At 39.8% G+C, this 25,020-nt stretch overlaps 1 protein-coding gene across 1 annotated transcript; it reads left to right on the top strand.

Annotated features, from left to right (window-relative positions):
• The first annotated feature begins 882 nt into the window (after positions 1–882).
• gpnmb (glycoprotein (transmembrane) nmb) lies at positions 883–24,911 on the top strand. The gene is made up of 11 exons (XM_078428668.1): positions 883–1,043; positions 4,942–5,094; positions 8,509–8,652; positions 12,316–12,489; positions 12,569–12,733; positions 15,131–15,751; positions 16,443–16,559; positions 17,121–17,223; positions 18,880–19,082; positions 22,260–22,353; positions 24,500–24,911. Exons 1-11 carry the CDS (start codon positions 971–973, stop codon positions 24,663–24,665), a joined length of 2,013 nt encoding a protein of 670 aa, XP_078284794.1. The 5' UTR covers positions 883–970; the 3' UTR covers positions 24,666–24,911.
• Positions 24,912–25,020: the final 109 nt, after the last annotated feature.

The raw sequence follows: 25,020 nt of genomic DNA, 5'->3' as shown, positions 1-25,020 counted from the left end.
CGCCAGAGGGAACTCAAATGGGACACCCTCTAAAGACGCCGTATAATAACCAGGCTTACTGCAGTCTACAAAGAAACCCACTCATTAGCCCCATCCAACATTTGCCATCTTTCATACAATCGGAACAACACACCAGGAACTCGACTAAACCAATCCTTGAATTATATAACCATCCAGACCAACAAAGATTGTTTCCGCTACTCGCTGTACCCCAGAACCATCCCTGTTTGGAATCCTTTGCCACCGCATATAAAATCTGCTGCTGATAGTAAATCTTTTAAACTGTTGCTTGCAACTGCATGCATGAGGAACTGCACGTTTATAGCCCAACAGCGCGGTTGGTGCAGTATTAACAACACAAGAAAAGACAGATGCTGCCTGACCGGCTGAGTTCCAGCAGCAGTTTTGGGTTTTGCAAGATTCCACCACCCCTGCAGTTCCTTGGATTTCCAGTTTGAATGACCTAAAGCTCTCAAATCGCTTCCCACGTGAAGCAGCAATTTACCTGCAACTTTCTTTATCCCAGTTTGTCAGATGCCCTACTTTCCTTTCTGTGATTTTTACTTTTTTCCAACAAAACTGAAAACCTTTTCGGAATCATTATTGTTTGTGGGTTTTTTAATGAAGATCTAGCTCTGTTACTGTGCAAACTTTCGATCCGTGCTTTCTGGTGGAATCTCATATCCTTGTTCATAAGTATATGGTTTTCCTTAAGTCATTAACCGATTGCCGCCCACCATCCCGGGTATGATTCAGCCGCATGAGGTGAATGATATGGGAAGATCTGACCGCTGTTTTTAATGAGCAGTCAAGTGGTTTTTATTAAACTTATCACATGATTGGAAAGTACTGATGAGGGGTGGGGCTGCATCAGGAGTGTAATTACAGTGGTTACTGTCAATTTCTGCAGTGTGCACGACAGTCTGTGCGGTATCCAGTAAAGGTGTTCATCTCCGGAGCTCAAATCACCATGAAGAGTTACCTTTTAATTCTGTTTGGATCCATCTTCCTAGTCGCGGTCATCGAGCCAGCTGCGAGCAAGCGTAAGTTTTATTTAAAAACTTGTCAGGACTTAATTGCGATGACAATGCACACCCTATAGTTCAAAAAAGTGAATCGAACAAGATAATGTGTGGCTTTATGTTTTGCCGTGTACATGGTTAGTTCCAGCTTCGATCATCGGTGGATATCAGAGACGAAATCCCAGCCATGCGGTTCAATTTGAATGTATTTCGGCCGGGGAATGCGCGAGATATCATTACAACTTTTGATAAAATAAAGCAAATGGGAAAGACTTTCAGAATTTCTGCAGTCATTCAAGTATAGTCCAAGTATTATCGCGGTGTTAATGTGGGGAACGTGATAATCGATTTCTAGACAGCGATCGGTCGGTCGCCACACCATCCCAAAACGTGCAACGACCTGAAGTTCCGTTTTAGCCATTTCATCAGAGGAATAAATAATAGACAGTACCACAAATAGAACCTCCCTGTCCGCGTTGAAATAATAGCTTAGGGCAATTTATGTGCACTGCGATGGTAAATATGATCTCCCTTGAAATATGAAGAGTCAAAAGTGTGTAATTGCCATATGTACGGGGAAAGGATCACTGAAATTCTTACTTGCTGCAGCTTTAGAGACTCATTAAGCGCAATCACACAATGAATAAATATATCATAAATTATTGGTTATTCTGGAGAAGCCAGACCATGACAGCGCAAGCCAAAGTACGTAATTGCAACCTTAATAGCGCAAGGTCCATAGTAGTACATTGCGGAGGTAAGTTAGGGTTGTGCACAATGATTCCAAAGGTTGATGAGAAGAAGCTGTTCTTGAACCTGGAGGTAGCACTTTTTCCGACACAACAGCGCACCTTCAATAGTAGCCTGCATTTGTTTTTTTGTTTAAGAGTCTTACTTTGTGGTTGGGAGGGAGTGGTGGTAAGGTACTGGGAGTGGGTATGGCAAGTCCAGTGTTTGCTAGAGTGCATGAACTTGATATGGAATTTTTGTTAACATATGTGCAGACAGAACTGCTAGCTGTTCTGTCCTCATGTTAATGACCTGGATTTTATGCGCAGGGATGAAGGCCCACAAGAACCCTGTATCCAAAAAAAACAGCATGCTCTGTATGGATTCGCCTGTTCAGATCTGACTCTGTGATGCCATGAATAGGAGATCAGAGAACAGTGGGTGAAAAAGACCAAGCTGCTAATCTAAAGAATTGTCACGAACAAAAATCAAAAAGTCCTGATTCTAATTAATATTTTAGTTATTTTCCAGGAAGTTAAATAAAATAATCACGAATAAACTGAACATTTTCTTATAATGTATTTTTATATAGAAATAGAGAGAATGACATTTCACAGGAATAAAATTCGTTTTTCAGGACCAAAGTGGTTTTGCAGTAGTAGTTATGACTTTCTATGCCAATTAAAAACAATAACGCCACATTCCATAAGGCTTGCATGCCAATGTTTTTTTCATAGTGAGAACAGTATAGAATTTTGAGACTTGGGTTAAATAATTGTAACTAGTGATAGTTTATCCATTAGAACAATTTTTAATACCAGGACATACATATGCATTCAAAATTATGTAGATCTACACGGCTGAAGCATTTGGTATCAACAAGTCCAAGGGTGTACCAAATATGAATCATCATCTCAGGATGGTCTCTTAGCTCAGAAACAGTATTGCATATCTGTCTTGATATTCAAATGATCAAAATCACTGATAATTATTCACAGCTTGAAGAGCAAGTTGAATTTTCTATGTTTATTTCCTACTTTTTTGTCCATTTGTAACCCTCAGTTGGTTCCTTCTTTTCAGAGCTTGCAATGCGATAATATTTTTTACTTTTCATCTGATGCCAGACTAGCATTTTTGGAGAAGCAGTGTCAAAATCTTATACTGTTTGTTTAGCCTTTTCTCAACAACAGTGTAACAAACTGGGGCAATATCTGTTTCTATTTTGCTTTTTAATCACCCTGAACAATGTAATTTTCAATAATTAAAATAATGAATGGATTCTGGGTTGATTGGTTGGTACCATGATTGGTTGAATGCAAGCAAATTGGCAGCTATATTCACATAACAACATAACAAAATGGCAGCACTCTGCCCACTGCTGCTGCACAGTGATACTAGAGAACAGCATAAACATAGCTTTCACTTGGCTCAGGCATCCATTTCAGGGATAGGACAGGTTTGGAGGGATATGGGCCAAAAGCAGGCAGGTGGGACTAGTGTAGCTGGGACATGTTGGGCAAGTTGGGCTGAAGGGCCTGTTTCCAATCTGTATGACTATGACTCTATCCATTAACATCGCAGGGGTTGGTGTGGTAGAAATGCTACAGCTACAGAATTGAGTCAGACCAGGGATTGAACAACATCTACTAAATTTGCAACATTTAAAATTAACTGCGCAGCATAACTGTATGCAGCTCCAACCTTTTACAATTGGCCATGTTACAGTGCTGGCACCCCATTGCTAATATCCTGTGAATGTTCAGTCAACTGATAGTCACATGAATAAGATTACTGCATTTTTGCTCTCTTGGCTGGACAGCATCTGATGACTGTTAATTCAATCTTTTTTTTTGAATAAAATCTTTTTTTAGGAAGTTAGCTATCATTTGCAAAAAGTCATCACACTGTTTTAACAAAGTTCTGGCAGTCACATTTGAACTTTGTTATCTTTCATCTGTGCAAATTAATATTTTATCTTCATCGTGGATACAATGATGCTACAAATATCTGAATCGGATAAGTAAAATGTTGGTACGCTGGGTATAAATGCATAAAGTAGAAGAAAGCATGATTGACATGGTGTGTTTGACATCAATAATCCTTACCTAGAATTTTACTTCCTACTCTCTGTTAAAGGCCTCAAAGTGGGGCTAGTATTAATGGGGTTTGATATTTTAAAAGGATATAATGATAGGTGCACAAAATGCCTGCTGGTTTAAAAATATGTAAATCCATGCATTTGCTGGGAATTTGGAAGGCTGATATTTTGAGGCCTCATTCTAGAAGCTGCTACAGCTTAAGATCTGATTTATTTGGCTCATTAGCCTCAAAATTAAGGCTGTCTTTTCATAGTGGGTTTGGTCTAAATTCCAAATCTTGCTTATGTTGTTTGTCAGCTGTGACTCGCTGGCAAAGGTCTAATCAACTCGCTCATATTATGCCGTTTTTTCACCATTCATGGCCTTGGAACAATTAATGGAGAAATGTCAAATTCACAATGTCAAAATAAAATAAAAACAAAGTTACTTTATACCTTTTCAGACCTTCTCTAATACCTCAAGACATCCGGAAGTATGTAACTGCTAAAAAATACTTCTCGGACAATGAATTTCCAATGTAAAATAGCAAACATGGAAAAAAAAAATTTAACACAACAACCTCTGACAAAAGTAGCAGGTGACAATCTGCTTAAAACAAAATGAGGATAGACACAAAAAGCTGGGATAAACCAACAGGTCAGACAGCATCTCTGGAGAAAAGGAATAAGCAACATTTCGGGTTGAGTCCCTTCTTCAGACCGGGTCAACCCGAAACGTCACCTGTTCCTCTTCTCCAGAGATGCTGCCTGACCCGCTGAGTTATTCCAACTTTTTGTGTCTATCCTCAGTTTTAACCAGCAGCAGCAGTAGCAGCAATAGCTTTTTAAGATAACTGAAATCTCAAATCATATCTGTCTCATACAAACCTTTCAATGTCCAATCAGTTATTAGGTTATGTATGAAGGAACTGCAGTTGCTGGTTTATACCGAAGGTAGACACAAAATGCTGGAGTAACTCAGCAGGACAGGCCTTCTATCTCTGGATAGAAGTGACATTTCGGGTCAAGACCCTTCTTCAGACTGAGAGTTTAATTTTAAACTTATGAAGTAAGTGATCCTCCAAATTGACTAATAGCATTGCTTGATCTCAGGTTTCCGAGATATATTCACCCGTAGCAGTCAGTTATCATCCTTACGGCGTCCTGGCCATCTTGTTGGATGGCGCTCCAACCAAATTGTCTGGAATGAGCAACTCTACCCGCACTGGAAAAAGAATGATGTCCGATGGAAAAGTTGTTGGAAAGGTAAACATGTAACCTTTAAATTTCTACCTGACGTTTTGTCAGGCATGCCTTCCTTTTGCTTGTATGTTGCTGTCTTACAGTTCAACATAGTTCAGAAGAATTAATGTTTTCCACCTCTGATTTCACTGAATCCACGTTGAATAATCTTATCCATATTCGAGTGATTGTGGTAATTGGTGCTGGAAATGGGTGCTCCTGCAATGATGCATGTTGGGATGACTGGTAGTACACTTTGTAGTTTATTTGGAATATTTGAGTCATGCTATGATTATTCATCTCAATTGTTCAATTTTTCCAGAAAGATATATATTATGGGGCTTAATTTTGTAACATTCTCCAGCAGATTAAAAGATGATTTGAAATTTGGACACTTGCCTGTTAACAGAACAAATAGTAATTAAAAAATTTGAATGCTTTAAGCTTCATAGACAATTTTAAAAACTATTCTGATTAACCAGAAATGATTTATAAAATGAAATTCCTGGGCAGAACTATACATTGCAATGAGAAATAAGTACGAATAGAAACCAATCAAAGTCAGTTATTTGGAAATGTGTTACTCCTCACATTGCCAGATCATGTCATGTGAAAGGAGCAGAATTAGGCCATTCGGCCCGTCTAGTCTACTCTGCCATTCATTCATGGCTGATCTATCTCTCCCTCCTAACCCCATTCTCCTGCCTCCTCCCCATAACCTCTGACATGGAAAGACATATCTTTCTGCCAAATGAAATTAAGACAAGTATGTAGAGCTAAAGAATTCTGGAATAACTTCATAATTATCCTGGGTGCATGGAACAAGCTGCCAAGGGAGGTAGTTGAGGCAGGGACTATCCCAAAATTTTAGAAACAGGTGGACAGGTACATGGAGAGGACCGGTGTGGAGGGAAATGGTCCAAATGCTGGCAGGTGGGACGTGTAACTGGGACATGTTGGCCGGTGTGGGTAAGTTGGGCCGAAGAGCCTGTTTCCACACTGTCTCACTCTATGACTCTATATATTTTTAACTTGCAGTAAAACAATTCGATGACTTTTAAAACAACGGATACTGTAACTTAAATCAAGGATTTGCCTAGTTAAGTTTGGTACTAATAAAATGAAGCAATATTATTGAATTCGCTTAATTTTGATTCACAATTTTACAATGACAAGTGTGTAAATCACTGAGATGCAGTCAAAAAAACTATCATTTTGTAACATTTGTACACTTGCTATTTTTGGACATTGCAGCGGCCATTATAGGGTTTTAACACAAATGTAAATACATTACTTGTATTAAAGAAAAGTTAAAGTTGAGGTGGTGGCTTTATATTCATCCGATAGCTTATATATACTAGCATGGAAATTTATCTTAATCCACTACAGGCCCAGACAAATTTGTGGCCCTGGCCCAGACACGCAGTGGGTGGCACAGTGGCACAGCTGGTAGTTGTTGCTTCAGAGCCAGAGACCTGGGTTTGGTGCTGACCTTGGGTGCTGTCTGTGTGAAGTTTGCACATTCACCCTGTAACTGCGCAAGTTTCCTCCGAGTGCTTCAGTTTCCTCCCACATCCCACATGTGGGTTTGTAGGTTACTTGGCTTCTATAAATTGTCCCAAGTGTGCAGGGAGTGGACAAGAAAATGGGATAACATCGAAATACTGTGAACGGGTGATCGATGATTGGTGTGCACTCAATGGACCAAAGGGTTTGTTTACATGCTGTATCTCTAAACTAAAAGAATCAGTGTTGCACACACATTCAATCCCTAAATTATATGCCCGTCTGTTTTTTTGTAGACTTCAATAGACAATAGGTGCAGGAGTAGGCCATTTGGCCCTTCGAGCCAGCACCACCATTCAATGTGATCATGGGTGATCATTCTCAATCAGTACCCCGTTCCTGCCTTCTCCCCATACCGCCTGACTCCGCTATCCTTAAGAGCTCTATCTAGCTCTCTCTTGAAAGCATTCAGAGAACTGGCCTCCACTGCCTTCTGAGGCAGAGAATTCCACAGATTTACAACTCTCTGACTGAAAAAGTTTTTCCTCATCTCTGTTCTAAATGGCCTACCCCTTATTCTTAAACTGTGGCCCCTGGTTCTGGACTCCCCCAACATTGGGAACATGCTTCCTGCCTCTAACGTGTCCAACCCCTTAATAATCTTATATGTTTCAATAAGATCCCCTCTCATCCTTCTAAATTCCAGTGTATACAAGGCTAGTCACTCCAGTCTTTCAACATACGACAGTCCCGCCATTCCGGGAATTAACCTAGTAAACCTACGCTGCACGCCCTCAATAGCAAGAATATCCTTCCTCAAATCTGGAGACCAAAACTGCACACAGTACTCCAGGTGCGGTCTAACTAGGGTCCTATACAACTGTAGAAGGACCTCTTTGCTCCTATACTCAACTCCTCTTGTTATGAAGGCTAACATTCCATTGGCTTTCTTCACTGCCTGCTGTACCTACATGCTTCCTTTCAGTGACTGATGCACTAGGACACCCAGATCTTGTTGTACGTTCCTTTTTCCTAACTTGACACCATTCAGATAATAATCTGCCTTCCTATTCTTACCACCAAAGTGGATAACCTCACACTTATCCACATTAAACTGCATCTGTAATGCATCCGCCCACTCACACAGACTGTCCAAGTCACCCTGCAACCTCATAGCATCTTCCTCACAGTTCACACTGCCACCCAGCTTCATGTCATCGGCAAATTTGCTAATGTTACTTTTAATCCCTTCATCCAAGTCATTAATGTATATTGTAAATAGCTGCGGTCCCAGCACCGAGCCTTGCGGTACCCCATTAGTCACTGCCTGCCATTCTGAAAGGGACCCATTTATCCCCACTCTTTGCTTTCTGTCTGCCAACCAATTTTCTATCCATGTCAGTACCCTACCCCCAATACCATGTGCGCTAATTTTGCACACTAATCTCTTATGTGGGACCTTGTCGAAGGCTTTCTGAAAGTCAAGGTACACTACATCCACCGGCTCTCCCCTGTCCATTTTCCTAGTTACATCCTCAAAAAATTCCAGAAGATCAGTCAAGCATGATGTCCCCTTCGTAAATCCATGCTGGATCTTAACCATCAGGTTGGTTAAGACTGATTACTTTGTGCTAGAAATCATCAGGAAGATCTGATGAATTAACTTTCTGATGCAGTCCCAATTTTACAATTCTGCCTATCTTTAAACTAAATACTCATGACAGGTTATAGTTGAAGAATTTATTGCTATGTACATTCACAATTAATGCTAAAAGTATTTTAGTATTCTCTGACATGGTATCTGGGGGGATTTCCCCTGATTGTTAATAAGAGTGAATTCAAAAGCATTTTCTTGTATTTCTGTTTAAAGTTTGTATCCTGAACAAATAGCGCGTTGTTTCCCTTCTTTGATCCATTTGTTTTATTTTTCAGGAGGGAAGGTTGTAGCCCACCTGGGGAATGATGGACCCACTCTGGTCAGATCAAATGTGACCTTCAGTCTAGTTCTGAAACTACCGAACTGTCAAAAGGAAGATGATAATGGTGATATCGTTTATGATTCAAATTGTAAAAATGGTAAATTTACAGGTCATATGCAATGTACATCCTGTATAGAATAAAGATGTAGGAATGCACTGCAGATGCTGGTTCAAACTGAAAATAGACACAAAATGCTGGAGTTACTCAGTGGACAGGCAGCATCTCTGGAAAGAAGGAATGGGTGATGTTTCGGGTCGAGACCCTTTTTCAAACCCTTCTGAAGAAGAGTCTCGACCCGAAATGTTACCCATTCCTCTCCAAAGATGGTGCCTGTTCCGTTGAATTACTTCAGCATTTTATGTCTGTATAGAATAAACTTGTGATCATCATCAGAGGCTTTGAAAAATCTATTTGGGTTGCTTAAGAAAAATGGCAACAAGGCTATTGGGCTTGTATTTGGTGGATCACTAGTCACCAGTCTGAAGAAGGGTCTCAACCCGAAACATCACCCATTCCTTCTCTCCAGAGATGCCCAGAGATGCTGCTTGTCCCGCTGAGTTATTCCAGCTTTTTGTCTCTATCTTCGGTTTAAACCAGCATCTGCAGTTCCTTCTTACACACTCTAGTTAGCAAGCTTCTGCAGTTTATTCCCACATATTTAGCAAGCTTGATGTCACAGTTATTATTATTCTCAAATCAAGATCACATTTTCTATTTTCTAGAATATATAAAAATACATGTATTTAAAAATAAAATAAAGTAACTCCCTATTAATTTTGTGACAGACAAAATAACTAACACTTGGGAATCCAGGTTAAATATAATTTGAAACGTTAAATTTTGTCAGATGGATTTTATAATTTTGAACGTTTAAACTTAGGCAATTTTACAAATCATCTTGATAATCAAATAACTGGCCAATAGTATTCATAGTGGCCAACAAAATGTAAAACAAAAACTAAAGGTTTATGTAGGAAATTAATTAAACAAAGGTTAAATTATTGCATCGTATGGGAGGCGCATTCCCAATCTCGTTGTACCCCTGGGTACAATGACAATAAAGATATATTGTATTGTATTGTATTGTATTGTTGCTTTTGAGGAGTGCAGATGGTCCCTGTGAAGTGTGAGGCCTTATGTCTTGTTTCAATATAGACCAGGTTGTTGTTTGCATCACAGCATCATTTTTTACCCTGATTACCCTGGTGTGGGGGTGAGGGAAGGGGTAGATATTCCACTCAAATTCTCCAACCTTTCAAACTCCCTGGCCCCCACTTCCACCCTGCTTAGTACTCCCCATCGTATAGCACTATCCCCACACAAACCAAGAAGGTGCAATACCAGTCCTTTCATCTTTTGCTGGAGTTTCTCCGGAACCTACAACATAGAACAGCCAGGAATAGGCCCTTCAGCCCATATTGTGCTGAACAGAATGCAAAGATAAGCTAACCTCATCTGCCTGCACATGATTCACGTCCCTCCATACCCTTTATATTCATATGGCATCTAAAACCCTGTTAAGCACCACAATTGGTATCTGCCTCCACATAACCACTGGCAGCATATTCCAGGCACCGACCACCTGCACATCTTCTTTAAACATTGCCCCTCCCACTTTAAATCTATCATCAAATATAAGGGGCACACTACCACAACAGGTTTTCCTTTACTCATATTTGGAGAAAGGACTGCAGCAACTCACCACCAATTTCTCAGAGAACTGAGAATGTAGAATAAAAGCTGGTATCTCGGCAAATCCCTCATCTCAAAAATGAATTTGAGGACAGAAACATTTAATAGACACACAAGATATCCAACAACCAGACATTGTAGGAAGTTCTTCTCCAACATAATCTGAACCAATAGATTAATGATCATAAACAACTCCACAAAGTATCCATGCTTATTTATCTGTCGTATGATGTTCTAAAATGTACAAATGTATGAATGTTCGTAGGTGTCCCAAACTTTACAGAACTGCTTAACATTTTGTCTGTTGGAGGCTAATACCATAGAAACATTCTCTTGTTATTGTTTTCCCAATTTAATAGAGATTTTAAATGGCTCAATTTTAAAGGATTATTCTTTCAACTATTCATTTATAATCAGCTGGCTGTGCCTGTTACCACGAGTGTAACTCCACAGCATAAGCTAAGAAAGCTACTAGAGCAACTTGAAATTTGGAAGTGGTCTCAACCTCCTTAGTAACAGAAAGAAAATATTCCTAATAAAATTATTTTTATGTACCAATGGTTATCTTTCCCAAAACAGGCAAATTGGATTGGAGGTAGGGCATCAAGTAATCCCTGTAACAAACAAGACACATAACTTGTCAAAAGTTTAAAAATGTTAAACTTCTTTTTGAGCCTAGCGTTAACTCTGATTGAAGTAACTGCTCATATATTTGAAGTGGTGGACAGTATTATCTTGATACTGTAACATTTTGGGAAAACATTCACAGTCAGCAGATGACATCCACCACTCTCATAGTTACATGAGTAGGTAGTCTTATTGGGACCCACTAATCGAGGCACCTGAAAACAATTTCATCAAGTAAGTACAACTTTCATTGTCATTTTCAGCCAAATTGTTCAATTTATTTTGTAGTGGTTAGTCAATTAATTCTAATGGCAGTGTCAAACAGTGATCCATCAGTTAGATCTACTGTTTGGGGCAAATGAGTCTTCCTGACAGCTGGGATTGGAAGACCAAAGCATATTTATTTTCCATGAAGGACAAATATGAGTCTACATGTAATCATTGACAGACAACATATCATTTTCCAAGTCTTAGAATATAACATAGAACATGGAACTGTACAGCACAGGAACAGGACCTTCAGCCCACAGTGTCCATGCTGAACATGATGACAAGATAAACTAATTTAATCTGCCTGTACATGATTCATATCCCTCCATTTCCCTCTCCATGTGCCTATCCAAAAGCCTCTTAAATAACACTGGTGTAAATGCCTCCACTAGTAGGTTTTATACTCCACTCTGAAGATTGGTTTGATGCAAAGTATTCAAGGATAACATGATTTGGACAGTGTTAATTGTGGAAGTATATTTATGAAAGTGTTATAATCAGCAGTGGCTAATCACCAGATAGTTAGGCGTATTCTTATATATACATAGGAATTAAAAATTATAGTACAATACTAGACCAAGTGGACCCGTTGGGCCCATTCTTCATAGGGGGGGACAGGAAAGGGGAGAGGGTGCCACTCACCTCAGCCCCTTGGCGCCAGCGCTGCAGCCATAGCGAGCCGTGAACCCAAAGCCTCTCCTCCATTGGTCTAGCACCCTCACTTCCCCCACTCAACCCCCTCCTCCCCCCCACTCACCCACTCCATCGGTTGAAGCGAGCGCTGGAGGAGACAGAGGCTGGAGTCAACGGGGACAACGACCATCTTCCTCGTGCTCGGAATCTCCCCCGGGGCCGGGTGCGGGCGAGGGGGGAGAGGAAAGGGGAGAGGGAGCCACTGGCCCCGGCCCCGGGCGGCCATCGCGGTGGGCAGGAGACGGGCCATCCTGGCAGCGGCCATCTTCTTTCGCCTTCTCTCTGGCGCCGCGCTCCTCCGGCGCACAATTAAAGGCGTGCGGGTCCCATTGTGACGTCACATGCTGAGGACCTTTAAGACATCGGTTTGAAAGGAATTTAAAAAGTTTAAAATCCAACAGGTCATTTTCTATATGAGGAGAACATGTATGCAGATTTCTAAACTTGACCCTTGAATTGTACTATTTTATTTTCCAGTATCTTCATTCTTTCCGGGTCAATATGTCTACAACTGGACTTCCTGGATTATGGACTATGGTTGGGTTAACTGCACCAAGTTTTTAAAATGTAGTGTCTTCCCAGATGGTCAATTGTTTCCCAGACAATTGGACTGGAAACGTAGGAATTTTGTTTATATTTGGCACACGCAAGGTTAGTACAATATATTTGCCTTCAAACGTCTTGATGTTCCCTTAAGAAAATCTCTTAATTAAATTTGTTTCAAATTTAGGCCAATATTATCAAAATACTGGGGGTACCAGTATGACCCTTTCAATCAATACCACCAACATCATCCTTGGTGACCATATGATGGAGGTGTCTGTCTATCGAAGAGATCATCACAGAAAGAAATACATTCCCATTGCAATGGCAAGTGACCCATACACTGTTACAGGTGAGAGTGTGGGTCAGTATCTTTGGGTTAATTGACCAGTTGTTCAATCATTTAAGATATTCCATTTATGAAATGAAAGAGGCTGGAGTTAACAAGGTATGTGAAAATCGTGTGGTTGGCTTGTACAAAAATTGAGCAGCATTTAGAATTATAAAGCAATTGCATACATTTTAAATTTATTTTTTTGTAAAACTTTCTATCCAAGACTGCAAGTAAACATCATAAAGTTACTATAAACTATAAGAATACACAACCAAACATTACCATTTATTCGGAGTCTATGTTCCACCTCCAATAGAAGATAGGATATGTACTGAAACTATTTCTCTCATTTACATTTTTACTCTTCTACTATTCTAAACAAAAACCTTTCATATCAGTTTTTCACATCCCCCTGTGCACAGTACAAAAAAATGAAAGAAATAACAAATGTGGTGTCAAAACGTGAAGAAAAATACTGTTCTTCATTTTTTAATTTTGAGGGAAGTGGAATGGACAGCATTTAAAGTCAGCACCCACTTGTCTACAGAAGGTTGTGATGAACTGCCTTCTTGAAACAACATAGTCTGATTGTTTAAGGAACTCGGCAACAATGAAGGATCAGCAATAAGCAGGATGGTGTGTGACTTGGAGAGGAATGTGCAATTGATATTATTCCCATGTCCTTCCTATAATTGTCCTGAAGGGGACCTGAAAGATTCAAGCTTAATTGTTAGGTTAATTGGCTTTTGTAAATTGTTCCAAGTGTAGGTGAGTGATGGGAGATTTGGTGTGGTGTTAATGGGCATGTTAGAGTAAAGGTTACAGGAATATGACTGGGGAAAGGGATTGAAATGATTATTCTGAAAACCAGCTCAGATTCAGTAAATGAAATGACATAAGGAAGTATGAAAATCTGTCAAGAGCCCAAATCTGACCAACAATGATCTAACCCACACTCAACTGAATGCCCACTTATCCCAAGTCCCTGTTTGGATTTGAGGTAAATTCAATTGCATTAGATAAGAAATTCCACGCTTTGGATCCAAAAAACATTGATCGGACAATAATAAATAACTAAGCCAGAGTGTTGTGTGATATGAAGTAGGATTAGAAACTGATGGCATCGCTGTTCCTGTTTTTCCTGCTGATGGATGTCAGGGAAGTGGAGTTGAATCACCATTAGCATGTTAATCCAATGCATCCCTGTAGATTACTTGCACAAGCAGCACGGGATGAAAACATTGGATATTGAATAGTCTCCTGAGAATAAAACATGAGATTGGCCAAGACTAGCAGTGTTGGACTAGGTGGACTTTCTCATGGTGAGCTGGTCATTATCTGACCAGATGATCCTGTATGTCATTATTATCCAATCAGTCCAATCAAGGCATTGGCCAGACCCTTTTGCACCCTGGTATGGCCTCCTTTAGAATCAAAAGAGTTCTGAGTGGAAATTCACACCATGAGATTGTCATTGAATATTGCCATTCCATGTCAAAAAGAAACTGCCTCAAGATGGCTGAGCCAAGGAATCTTACATGAGGACCACCTGCAGTAATGTTCTGGAGCTGTGAAGATTATTATCTGTCAACTATAATCCGATTTATTTCACTCAGCTATGTCTTATAGATTTGCAGACTTTTGACTTTGAGTTCAAAGGTTTCTGGTATCTAAATGAATGGAGATCCGTTGTAATTAGGTTTCCTCCACTCACTTTTTTATTATTGCCTTTTGGAAAAGCAGCCCCTGTTGGTGTTTGGATAACATAAAATAGGATGAGATTTCATTTAAATTTTAAATTCAATGGGGATGTGAAATGAGCGAGGTGATATTACCTATTACTCAACATTCCCTCCCATTGATGTTTACCAGGAGGCAAAATTTAGCTCTACTTTTTCCTGATCCATCTAAATTGAAAGACAGCCCCTGTTGGGCTTTATCTCGGGCCGCCTACTGCCCTAACCACAAAACTCTTGACCCCCTTACTGATTAAATATCTACCTATCTCAAGTTTGAATATATTCAAGGATTCAGCCTCCACAGCATTCTGAGGCAAGAAATTCCAAAGATTCCCAATCATTTGATAGAAAAAAATATCTTCCTCGTCTCAGTCTTAATTTGACAACCCCTTATTCTCAAACAGTGTCCTCTGGTTCTGGATATCATATGAGGGGAACATCCTCCCTGCACTTGCCCTGTCAAGATCCCAAAGAATCTTACATATTCACAGCACATTTCGATCCATTAATACCTTGACCAGATTAAAAGCATAAGGAATTAGGAAGAGTTAATAGCTAAAATTTATTATTCACAGCCAAATGGAATCACCCTGAATATAGTTATTTGTCACAAAACAAATATTTTGATTAATCGTAATTATGCCAAATACTTATATATTGTGATTCCCTTTTACAGATCGCCTTCCAATTTATGTGCAGATTTCACAAAAATACAAGGATAATACTACTGATAATGTTTACATTAAGGATTTAAATGTCATCTTTGATGTTAAAATCAATGATCCCAGCAATTATTTGAAAAATGCTGCCATATCCTATAGTTGGAAGTTTGGTGATGGGCTTGACATATTATCCAAAAGCCCGACAGTTATTCACAACTATATTAAGACAGGGCATTTCAACCCCAAGTTGACTGTCAAAGCAATCATCCCTGTCACCTGCAATTCTATACCAACTACACTGAGTCCCTTCACTGAATCAACAACCAGAACTGAACAGACCTCCACAGCTGAATTAACAACTACAATGATGCCAACTACTACACCTAAACTGCCCACTACAACCGAAACAACCACTACCACAACAACTCAACCAACCACAACAAAACTTACAACCATGACCAAACTGTCCACTACCCCTGAAACAACCACCACAATAAAATTGACCACCACAACTAAACCACCGTCTACACCTGAACTGACCACCACAACTGAATCAAGCACCACTGCTGAATCAAGCACCACTGCTGAATGGAGCTCTTCAACTACTTTGAGCCCTGCTACTAGTACCACAAATGGTAAGTTGTCTTTTATTATATTTGAATAATCAATATAGTAGTAACATTGCATTGTTTAGAAAAACCTATATTTTGGAATTCAGAATTAAAATTTAAAATTAAAATATTTAGTTACGCATCATGTTTCTGAACATTGTGCTGAGTTTCTTTAGAGCTTATTTAGGAAAACCAAAGTTGAAAGCCATGTGACTTATTCCAAGAATACATTTGTGCAAGATGTAACTTTCCTTACTTAATCAGATATCCAACCTTTCCCTATAACTCAAGCCCGCAAATTCAGGTAACATCCTTCCCATAGCTGGGTGACCAGAACTCTACACAGTGCCTCAAACATGGTCGCACCAGCGGCTTGTACAGCTGCATCATGATATTACAGCTGTCCCAACTTTTCTTCTCAGTGATGCAAGTATGCCAGACTTCTTTTCCACCTGACTCGCCACTTTCAGGAAACTGTGCACCTATACTCCCAGATCTCTCTGTTCTGCAACACTCTCCAGGGCTCTACCATTTACAATGTATCATCAGTTGTATTACCATGTCCATCACTTATATTTTAAACTTGACAATTTCCCAAATTTGTACAGGCAGAAGGAATTAAAATCTCACTCGTACGATTTCCATAGCCAAGATGAACAATGCTTTTTAAAATATCCTTCAAATGCAGTGTTTATAATCTTTATTTCTTCCACAGATTCCTCAACAACCAATGGTACCAACAATCCACTGCAGCCGGTGAAAAGAGAGGCTTCTTCTTTTGGTTGTAACCTCTACAGATATGGCTCCTTTGAAACAAATATTATAGTTGTGGGTAAATAAAACGGCCAAATATTATGTTCATTTCAAAGAACTATGTGAGAAATTGGTTGAGTTTCTTGATGCGTGCTGCTGTGGGTGAACAATTCTGGTCCCATGCCTGAATAATGGATGGGTATTAGCATCAGGAAGGAAATTCAGCTGGAAGAAACATCTGCCAAATTATTAGATCCAATTAACAGATGTGCCATATAATTGGTTCAGAGGGCAAAAATAAAATATGACCAAGGCCCGTGGATAGCCAGAAAGCATGTTTTGATGAATAAGTGAGGCCAGAAGAAAGGATGTGTTCCCTCATAATAATCCTGTTGAATGATCAGAGAGATTAATAAAACCTTTTATTGCTATAGGTGTCAATAACGTTGCATAACCTTAATCTGCTCAACCTACTTAGATACTCCACAGAAAAATATTACGTAATCACAGTTTACTATAGTAATATCTAGGTGTGCTGTATTATTAATGTATTACATACGATGTATTAGCTTAAGGGTGTAAATGTCTCTAGAATGTTACGATTACCATAAGTGTGAAATGTACAATTGTTCTTTGTTAGATGGAATTGTTGCTGTCAGCATTGCGGGGATGACCAACATTCAAATCTCTACAGACTTTCAACAGAACTCCATGATGGATTTTGTGGTCACTTGTGAGGGCAGGTATGGTGCTTGCTCTGTAATAGTATAAGAACGCTAAATGCTCCCAATTGCCTTCTCTGTCATTCAATTAGCTGTTGGCTAACTAACCATATCAAGAATTTGCTAATCTCGGTCTTGAATTAAGTAAACAGAGCTCCCGGATCTAAATTACAACCACTCAGGTGAAGATTTCTCATTTTTTAGCAAATTTGCTTTCTAAGTAAGGCCATTGCCTTGACTGTTAGTAGCTCTAGGATAAAGGGCTAGAAATTGATCAGGAGAGATTTTCCGTGCACAGGAAGTGTGTGCTGTGTAGTTTTTTCAAATTTTCACAGCATGCAATATTTATTTTAATAGGATTCCTATTTAATTGCAATGCTTGGCTTCCAGAAGGGTGGGATGCTCCTTAACAGGCCAGACACAACTCTGCACCACATTCGACAATTTATTGAGAATAAATAAATAGCAAAATAAAATGTGAAACAAAAGCATAGAATGTTAGAAATACTCAGCAGGTCAGGCATTATAAGTGGAGAGTGAGACAGAGTTGATGTTTCGGGTCATGCACCCTTGATCAGAACATTACATGAATTTGATTCACCTTGGCAAATCACGATAGAATATTGATCACATAGAACAACAGGGCCCTAGTGAGACCGCACCTGGAGTACTGTGTGCAGTTTTGGTCTCCAAATTTGAGGAAGGATATTCTTGCTATTGAGGGCGTGCAGCGTAGGTTTACTAGGTTAATTCCCGGAATGGCGGGACTGCCATATGTTGAAAGACTGGAGCGACTAGGCTTGTATACACTGGAATTTAGAAGGATGAGAGGAGATCTTATCGAAACGTATAAGATTATTAAGGGGTTGGACACGTTAGAGGCAGGAAACATGTTCCCAATGTTGGGGGAGTCCAGAACAAGGGGCCATAGTTTAAGAATAAGGGGTAGGCCATTTAGAACTGAGATGAGGAAAAACTTTTTCAGCCAGAGAGTTGTGAATCTGTGGAATTCTCTGCCTCAGAAGGCAGTGGAGGCCAATTCTCTGAATGCATTCAAGAGAGAGCTAGAGAGAGCTCTTAAGGATAGCGGAGTCAGTGGGTATGGGGAGAAGGCAGGAACGGGGTACTGATTGAGAATGATCAGCCATGATCACATTGAATGGCGGTGCTGGCTCGAAGGGCCGAATGTCCTCCTCCTGCACCTATTGTCTATTGTCTAATATTAAGATAATAATGTTAAGTGCATTCGAGTTAGGAAATCCATATGTATTTATCTCAGGTTTATAAAGTCATAAGGTCATAAGTGATAGCAGAATTAGGCCATTCAGCCCATCAAGCCTACTCTGCCATTCAATCATGGCTGATATATTTCTCCCTCCTAACCCCGTTCTCCTGTCTTCTCCCCATAACCCCTGACACGTCCTGATAAAAGGATCTCATAGAATTTCTTTGGTGGAATTAATTCAGGAGAATTTTGAAATTTAGCTGAAATTATTTGCTTATTTTGAATGAAGAATAAGAGGCAAAAAAAGGAAAACAAAGACAAGCACTTAACCAATGAACTGGATGGCTCGACAACCATTATTTCCCCAGATTTTCGCGATTTTAATTTAAGCAGTCTTCTGCCTCCGCATATCATTTAAAGCCTATTTTCTCTAAATGATTTGTGCCTTCCAGTATACCTACTGATGTCTGCACTATGATTGCGGATCCTACCTGCATGGTGCCGAAGAGCATAATTTGTGATCCTGTGGTGGCTGCTGACACTTGCAACCTGACCTTTCGCAGAAGCTTCAATGCATCTGGTATCTATTGTGTGAACATCACGTTGAAGGATAGTACCAGTTTAGCTGTTGTTAGTACCCTTGTGTCCATTGGAGGTAAGCACAACCATCTTTTTTTTTCAGTGGCTCAAAAAATCTGCAGATGCTGAAAACAACAAAAAAATAAAATGTTAAAAGCACTCAACAGGTCAGACAACATGAATGAGGAGAGAAGCAGAGTCGATGTTTCAGGACTCTTCATCACAACTGAAATAGTGAGAACTCTTACCTGCACTGAATTACCATGGACATTCAATCCTTCTACCTGTCCATTCCACACTAGAATATCCTAAGGGTATGTCTTTTCCCAACCAATCCCCTTTCATCATCACAGGTCTTCACCTGGTTGAAGTAATTCTTATATTTAATGTGACAATGCTCTCAAACCCAATATTTCACTTCTGCTCTCATCTCTCCCCTCCCAGCTAGAGCAAATGTAGGTTAATTGGCTGGGTAAATGTAAAAATTGTCCCTAGTGGGTGTAGGATAGTGTTAATGTACGGGGATCACTGGGCGGCACGGACTTGGAGGGCCGAAAAGGCCTGTTTCCGGCTGTATGTATATGATATGATATGATATGAAGGGCTCCCCCTCCCACCCTATCAACCCCACATTCAATAAGTCATCCTACATAATTTCTGCCACTTTCAACAGGATTGCACAACCAAATATATCATTCCTTCTCCAGGGCCATTTTTACAGCATTATGGGCCCCCTGGCAAAGCAGTGTACTGGGGCCCCTACCGTTACTCTCCCCCACCCCCCTTTCCCTACCAGCCCCCCCCCTGTCGTGCCGGCGAAAAGCACTTACCGAAAAGCACTTAGCGATGGACAGGGTGCTACATTGTTGCGAAAAGCACTTACAGATAGCTGTGAGAAGCACTTAGTGACTGAAAATGTTGCGAAAAAAGCACTTATTGAACCTACATTTTTAAAGTAGTATTTATTTATTGCAAGTCACTTAACATACACAGATCAGCATGGGGCCCCTATGCTCTTGGGCCCCCGGGCAAGTGCCCATCAGGCCCATGCGTTAAGACGGCCCTGTCCTTCTCCACTTTCAGCATTCCAAAGAAACTGTCTCTTTCAAATCTCAGGAGGTGTGACTCTTATGCTTTTACTTCCTGTCCTTTCCACTACCTAGGCACCCAAAAAAGTAATTCCAGGTGACATAGTAATTCACTTCCTCTTCTTCCAATTTAGTGTAGACTATATAGGGCTCACAATGTGCTCTCCTCTACACTGAAATAAACAAACACAGAATGGGTGACTACATTGCTGAACCTGCGATCATCCATAGAATAGAACCCGAGGTTCCTGTCATGTGCCACCTTAACATTCTATCACATTCATGCACTGAACCTTTTTGTCTTTGGGCTCCAATGATTCTGAAAGTAAGCCTGAGGAACTGTGCATGGATATGTTGCCAGAGCTGCTGCCTGTCCCGCTGAGTTACTCCAGCATTATGTGTCTACCTTCAAACTGTACATGGATATGTTTCTGCCATCCAGGCACAATATAGAATTTATCCATTTCATATAATCGTCTTTCGTTTCAGTTACCACAGTTGTTAACTGTATCTGTTTGGATTAGTTTCTTGTCTCGTCTCTAAATGATGCCTTTGAACGCTGGTATTAGTTTGACGTTTGATCTTCACCCTATCGCAGATATTTCCTCTTTTCTCTCATAGCAGGACAATTGTTCCTCTATATGACGTAGCTTACTTGCTCCAGGATTAAATACCTTTGTCTGAAATACACTGGGACTTTTTTAATACTTCACCAAAATTTGCAAGAACTTTGCCATGGGCTTTTGAGGGCAGAATGCAGTAGAATTTCCAAGAAAGTCATGGAAAAACTCTTTAACATCCCAAGACATTAAGGAAAGTTCGATGGTAGACCAACCCAGGAATTTAACATGCTACTACAAAATAATTGCAATATAATACAATACAATACAATATATCTTTATTGTCATTGTACAGGGGTACAACAAGATTGGGAATGCGATTTCCATACGATGCAATAACTTAATTAGCTAATCAGTATAAATTTAGACAGCCCAGTGAAACAAAGTTAGAAACAGTTTTAAAACAGAATAAAGTGCAAGTAGGTCTGTGCCGGTTCGCTGTGCGATGTGACCATCCGACTCAGCAGGACCGGTTCATAGAAGCTATGGCCCTGGGGATGAAGCTGTTCCTGAGTCTAGAGATGCGGGTGTAGAAGGCTTTGTAGCGTCTGCCAGATGGTAGCAGTTCGAACAGACTATTGCAGGGGTGTGAGGAGTCTTTGTGAATGCTGGTGGCTTTTCTGAGGCATCGTGTGTTGTAGATGCCCTCCAAGGCTGGTAGCTGTGTTCCGATAATCTTCTGAGTTCTATAGACTACCCGCTGAAGAGCTCTTCTCTCTGCCTCCGTGCAGCTGAGGTACCACACAGGGATGCCATGCGTTAGGATGCTCTCTATGGTGCAGCGGTAGAAGGTCGTCAGCAGCTGTTGGGGCAGATCAGACTTTTTCAGTGTTCTCAGGTAGAACAGTCGTTGCTGTGCCTTCTTGACCACAGCCCTGTGGTGTTAATCTTCTTGATATATCTTAAAGCTATTCTGAACCTTTAACATCTTTGTTTGTTTCTGACTTAATTTGTTATCTCTGCAATGTTTTTGTATTTTAGTTTTCCATAGGATCAACCTTTTTACTCTTAGTAAAACCTGAAAAAAAAGCAACTTGTAAAAATTACTAGAATTTCTGTTTTGAAGGTTGATTGATTCTGAAAATGGTCCCAAGTGTGTAGGGAGTGGATGTGATAGTAGGATAATATTGAGCCAATATGAACGGGTGATTGAAAATCAGGGTGGATTTGGTGGGCAGAAGGGCCCATCTCCATGCTGTATCTTTCAATCAATCAATCAATTGAATACACTAAAAACTTGGATAGGGAATGTCACAACCTGAAATGTCACGTATCCATGTCTTCCAGAGATACTGCCTTATTAGCTGAGATATTTTTGTTTTTTATTTGCAAACCAGCATATGCAGTTGCTTGTGTCTAATTGAATACACTAATTGTAATGTGCAATACACAACCCAAACACCAATGTCTATCTAAACATCTCTTTTATAATCACTACAGTCCAGTTGACAGTTAACACCAAAATCCAAATCTGCAGTTTGTTATTCAAAAATAGATTTTTGCTAAAGGCTCAGTTTTAACTTAAGTGTTCATTTTTATTTACAGATTCCAGCATGATTGGTACAGGTATGCAAGGTGTCTTAATATTTGGCACTTGCACGTTGGTTCTTATCATTGGTGTGGCCAGTTTCCTTTACAAGTAAGTTTGGAATAATAATCAAAAAAAGAAATGGTTAGACACAAAGTTGGACAAAGTCTGCATTGTTCTGAAAATCTTTACGGCCAACTAGTTTATTGGAGAATTCAAACTAATTATGTACGTAATTTCTTATTTCCCTCTTGAAAAATAAGGTAGTTTAGTTTCACGTGTACCGAAGTACAGGGATAATCTTTTTATTGCATGCTATCCAATGAAAGAAAAGACTGTACATGATTACAAGCAAGCCGTCCACAGTGTACAGATGAAGGATGCAATATATAATTCAAGATAAAGTCTGGTTAAAGATAGTTCAAATGTTTCCAATGAGGTAGATGATAGGCCAGGACCACATTCTAGCTGTTGAAAGGACAGTACAGTTGCCTAACAACAGCTGGGAAGAAACTGTCCCTGAATCTGGAAGTATTATTTTTCAAACTTCTGTACTTCTGCCTGAGTGGAGATTAAAGGGAGCATTGCTAATATAGGAAACGCTGCCTGCTGGTTGTGGCCTTTTCCCGATCTGGCCCAGAGGTCAAGTCGTGGGGTTGGCAGCTCCAGGGCGGAGGGCGGGGAGGGGGGTGGGGGGAAGGGGCAGGGCATCAGTATAGTTGGTTGGAGGCTCTGGGAGGTTGGTAAGCCGTCTCGTTGGTCACGGTAGGCCTTGCTGGATGGATCCTCGCGGGTCCAGGAATCGTTCTGGTAGGGTGATTAGCCCTGAGAGTCGGAGAATGAACATGTCAGACAGAAGAGCGTAGTTAGTGTGAGAAATGTTGCTGTTGAAATAAAGATTTAAAAGAATGGAGTGATTGTAATGTCTGATAACAGATGATCTTCTGGGACGAGCAAGCAAGAGTTGCCTGGCTCTGGTGCCATATTATATGCATTTCCACAGCAGTATGTTGCTGGACTGAGTATGCTTTATTTCCTAAAATTCAGTGCTGATGTTTAGATGGAATGAATTTATAGTTGAGGGCCAAAATACGGAACTGAAATCTTGCCACGCAGCGTTCTACTTAATTTCTGCCCATGGTAAACCTCGAATGGGGAGATACATAGGAGTGGCAGGTGCTTAATCTTCTGGCTGTCTCCGTCATTACAACTACAAGATGCAATGTCTAGTTGGGATATTCCAGTATGTAGAAACAAGGAACCACAGATGCTGTTTTATACAAAAGGACACAAAGTGCTGGAGTAACTCAGCCGGTCAGGCAGAATCTCTGTAGTACATGGGTAAGGTAGCCTTTCAGGTTGGAACCCTTCTTCATACTGTTACTTCAGCACTTTGTGTCCTTTACGGATATTCCAGTGTTCCCTGGAATCTCTTCATAGCAGTGGGATGGCAAGAATCCCAAATTAGGCTCCATAAATAACACTAACCCCCCTCCAAAAAAGTAATTACCCCCTCAGAAACTCAAACCAATTATCTGGAAACAAACATTAAGCTGTTTTTATTTTGAGAAGTTGAGGATGGTAAAAGATTTTCCTTTCGCTAGGTTGAATTAAGTGCCATTATTCCAGCTCCAGAGCTGCTCATTGATTCCTCTGAGATCGAACGGATGGATCCAGCAACTAGCCCAATGTTCTTCCCAAAATATTGACCTGGTGCCAAATTCAAGCTTTAATGTTCAAATATCTTCAACAAACCTGAACCATTACATAGGAAACATGGAAATAATGTTAATTAATAAATGTGATTATTTTACTATATCTCTCATTTCAAGTATTTGGGAGATTTAATATCCTAATTTCTGTAATTTGCCTTTGCATAAGGAGAAATAATGCTCCCTGGTAATGTAAGGGGGAGTATTAATTTAGAAAATCAATTTAGATCATAAAAACTATTAAAATATAAACAAGTATCCAAGTACTTGAAATCTTAAAAAAATATCTACTTTAGACTTATCTACTTTTAAAATGTAAAAATATATATTTCTGACAATGTCACTCATGATAATGAATAAAAATAAATGGTTTGAAATCTTTTAATCTTCCATGATACAAGCTCGAACTATTCTTCAAATTTTATTATATATTAAAACTCCAGAAATGACATTGTGAGAGATTTCTTTGGGGGTGGGATTGGAGATATTTCAAGTGAGGGCTGTTTCAGATGTGATTTACTAAAAGGTGAAATTTGTTTTTAAAGGCGTTACAAAGGATATACTCAGGTTGTTCAACAGGTGAAGGGCAGAAGTAAACAACTGGTGGTGAAAAGTAGCAATGCTAGTGTGCACTTCAGTACACAGAATACCACAATCTTCTTTGGGAACGATGAGAAGAGCCCACTATTGAAAAAAACGGCATTAATCTAATCATTAGTTGATTTAGATGTATGCTTCAGAATAATCTGCTTTCTGTTTGGTTATTCATATTGCTTCAGCAAAATTTGAATATATTAACACTGTACTGCATTACTATCTCCTCAAGAGTAGATGCTTGAAATCCAATTGTTGCTTCCTGCTTCTACTGCCTAAAGGTAGATAACTATCTGCATTACAAATATTTTAGCAATGTTCAACTCTTTATTTTGACTGTATTTTTCTCTTATTTTTTTCTTTGAAATAGTAAAATTCACTCCATTCTGCTACAAAGTGAGATTTTACTACAAGTATCATAGTTGGTAAAATGACAGTTCTGTTTTATTAGTTATAATTGTTAGAAATTGAT

This window comes from Rhinoraja longicauda, chromosome 2 (assembly GCF_053455715.1).
Source record: "Rhinoraja longicauda isolate Sanriku21f chromosome 2, sRhiLon1.1, whole genome shotgun sequence".
In the NCBI taxonomy this organism is placed as follows: Eukaryota; Metazoa; Chordata; class Chondrichthyes; order Rajiformes; family Arhynchobatidae; genus Rhinoraja; species Rhinoraja longicauda.
Note: the sequence above shows the minus strand (reverse complement) of the source record. Positions and strands in the feature narration are given on the sequence as shown.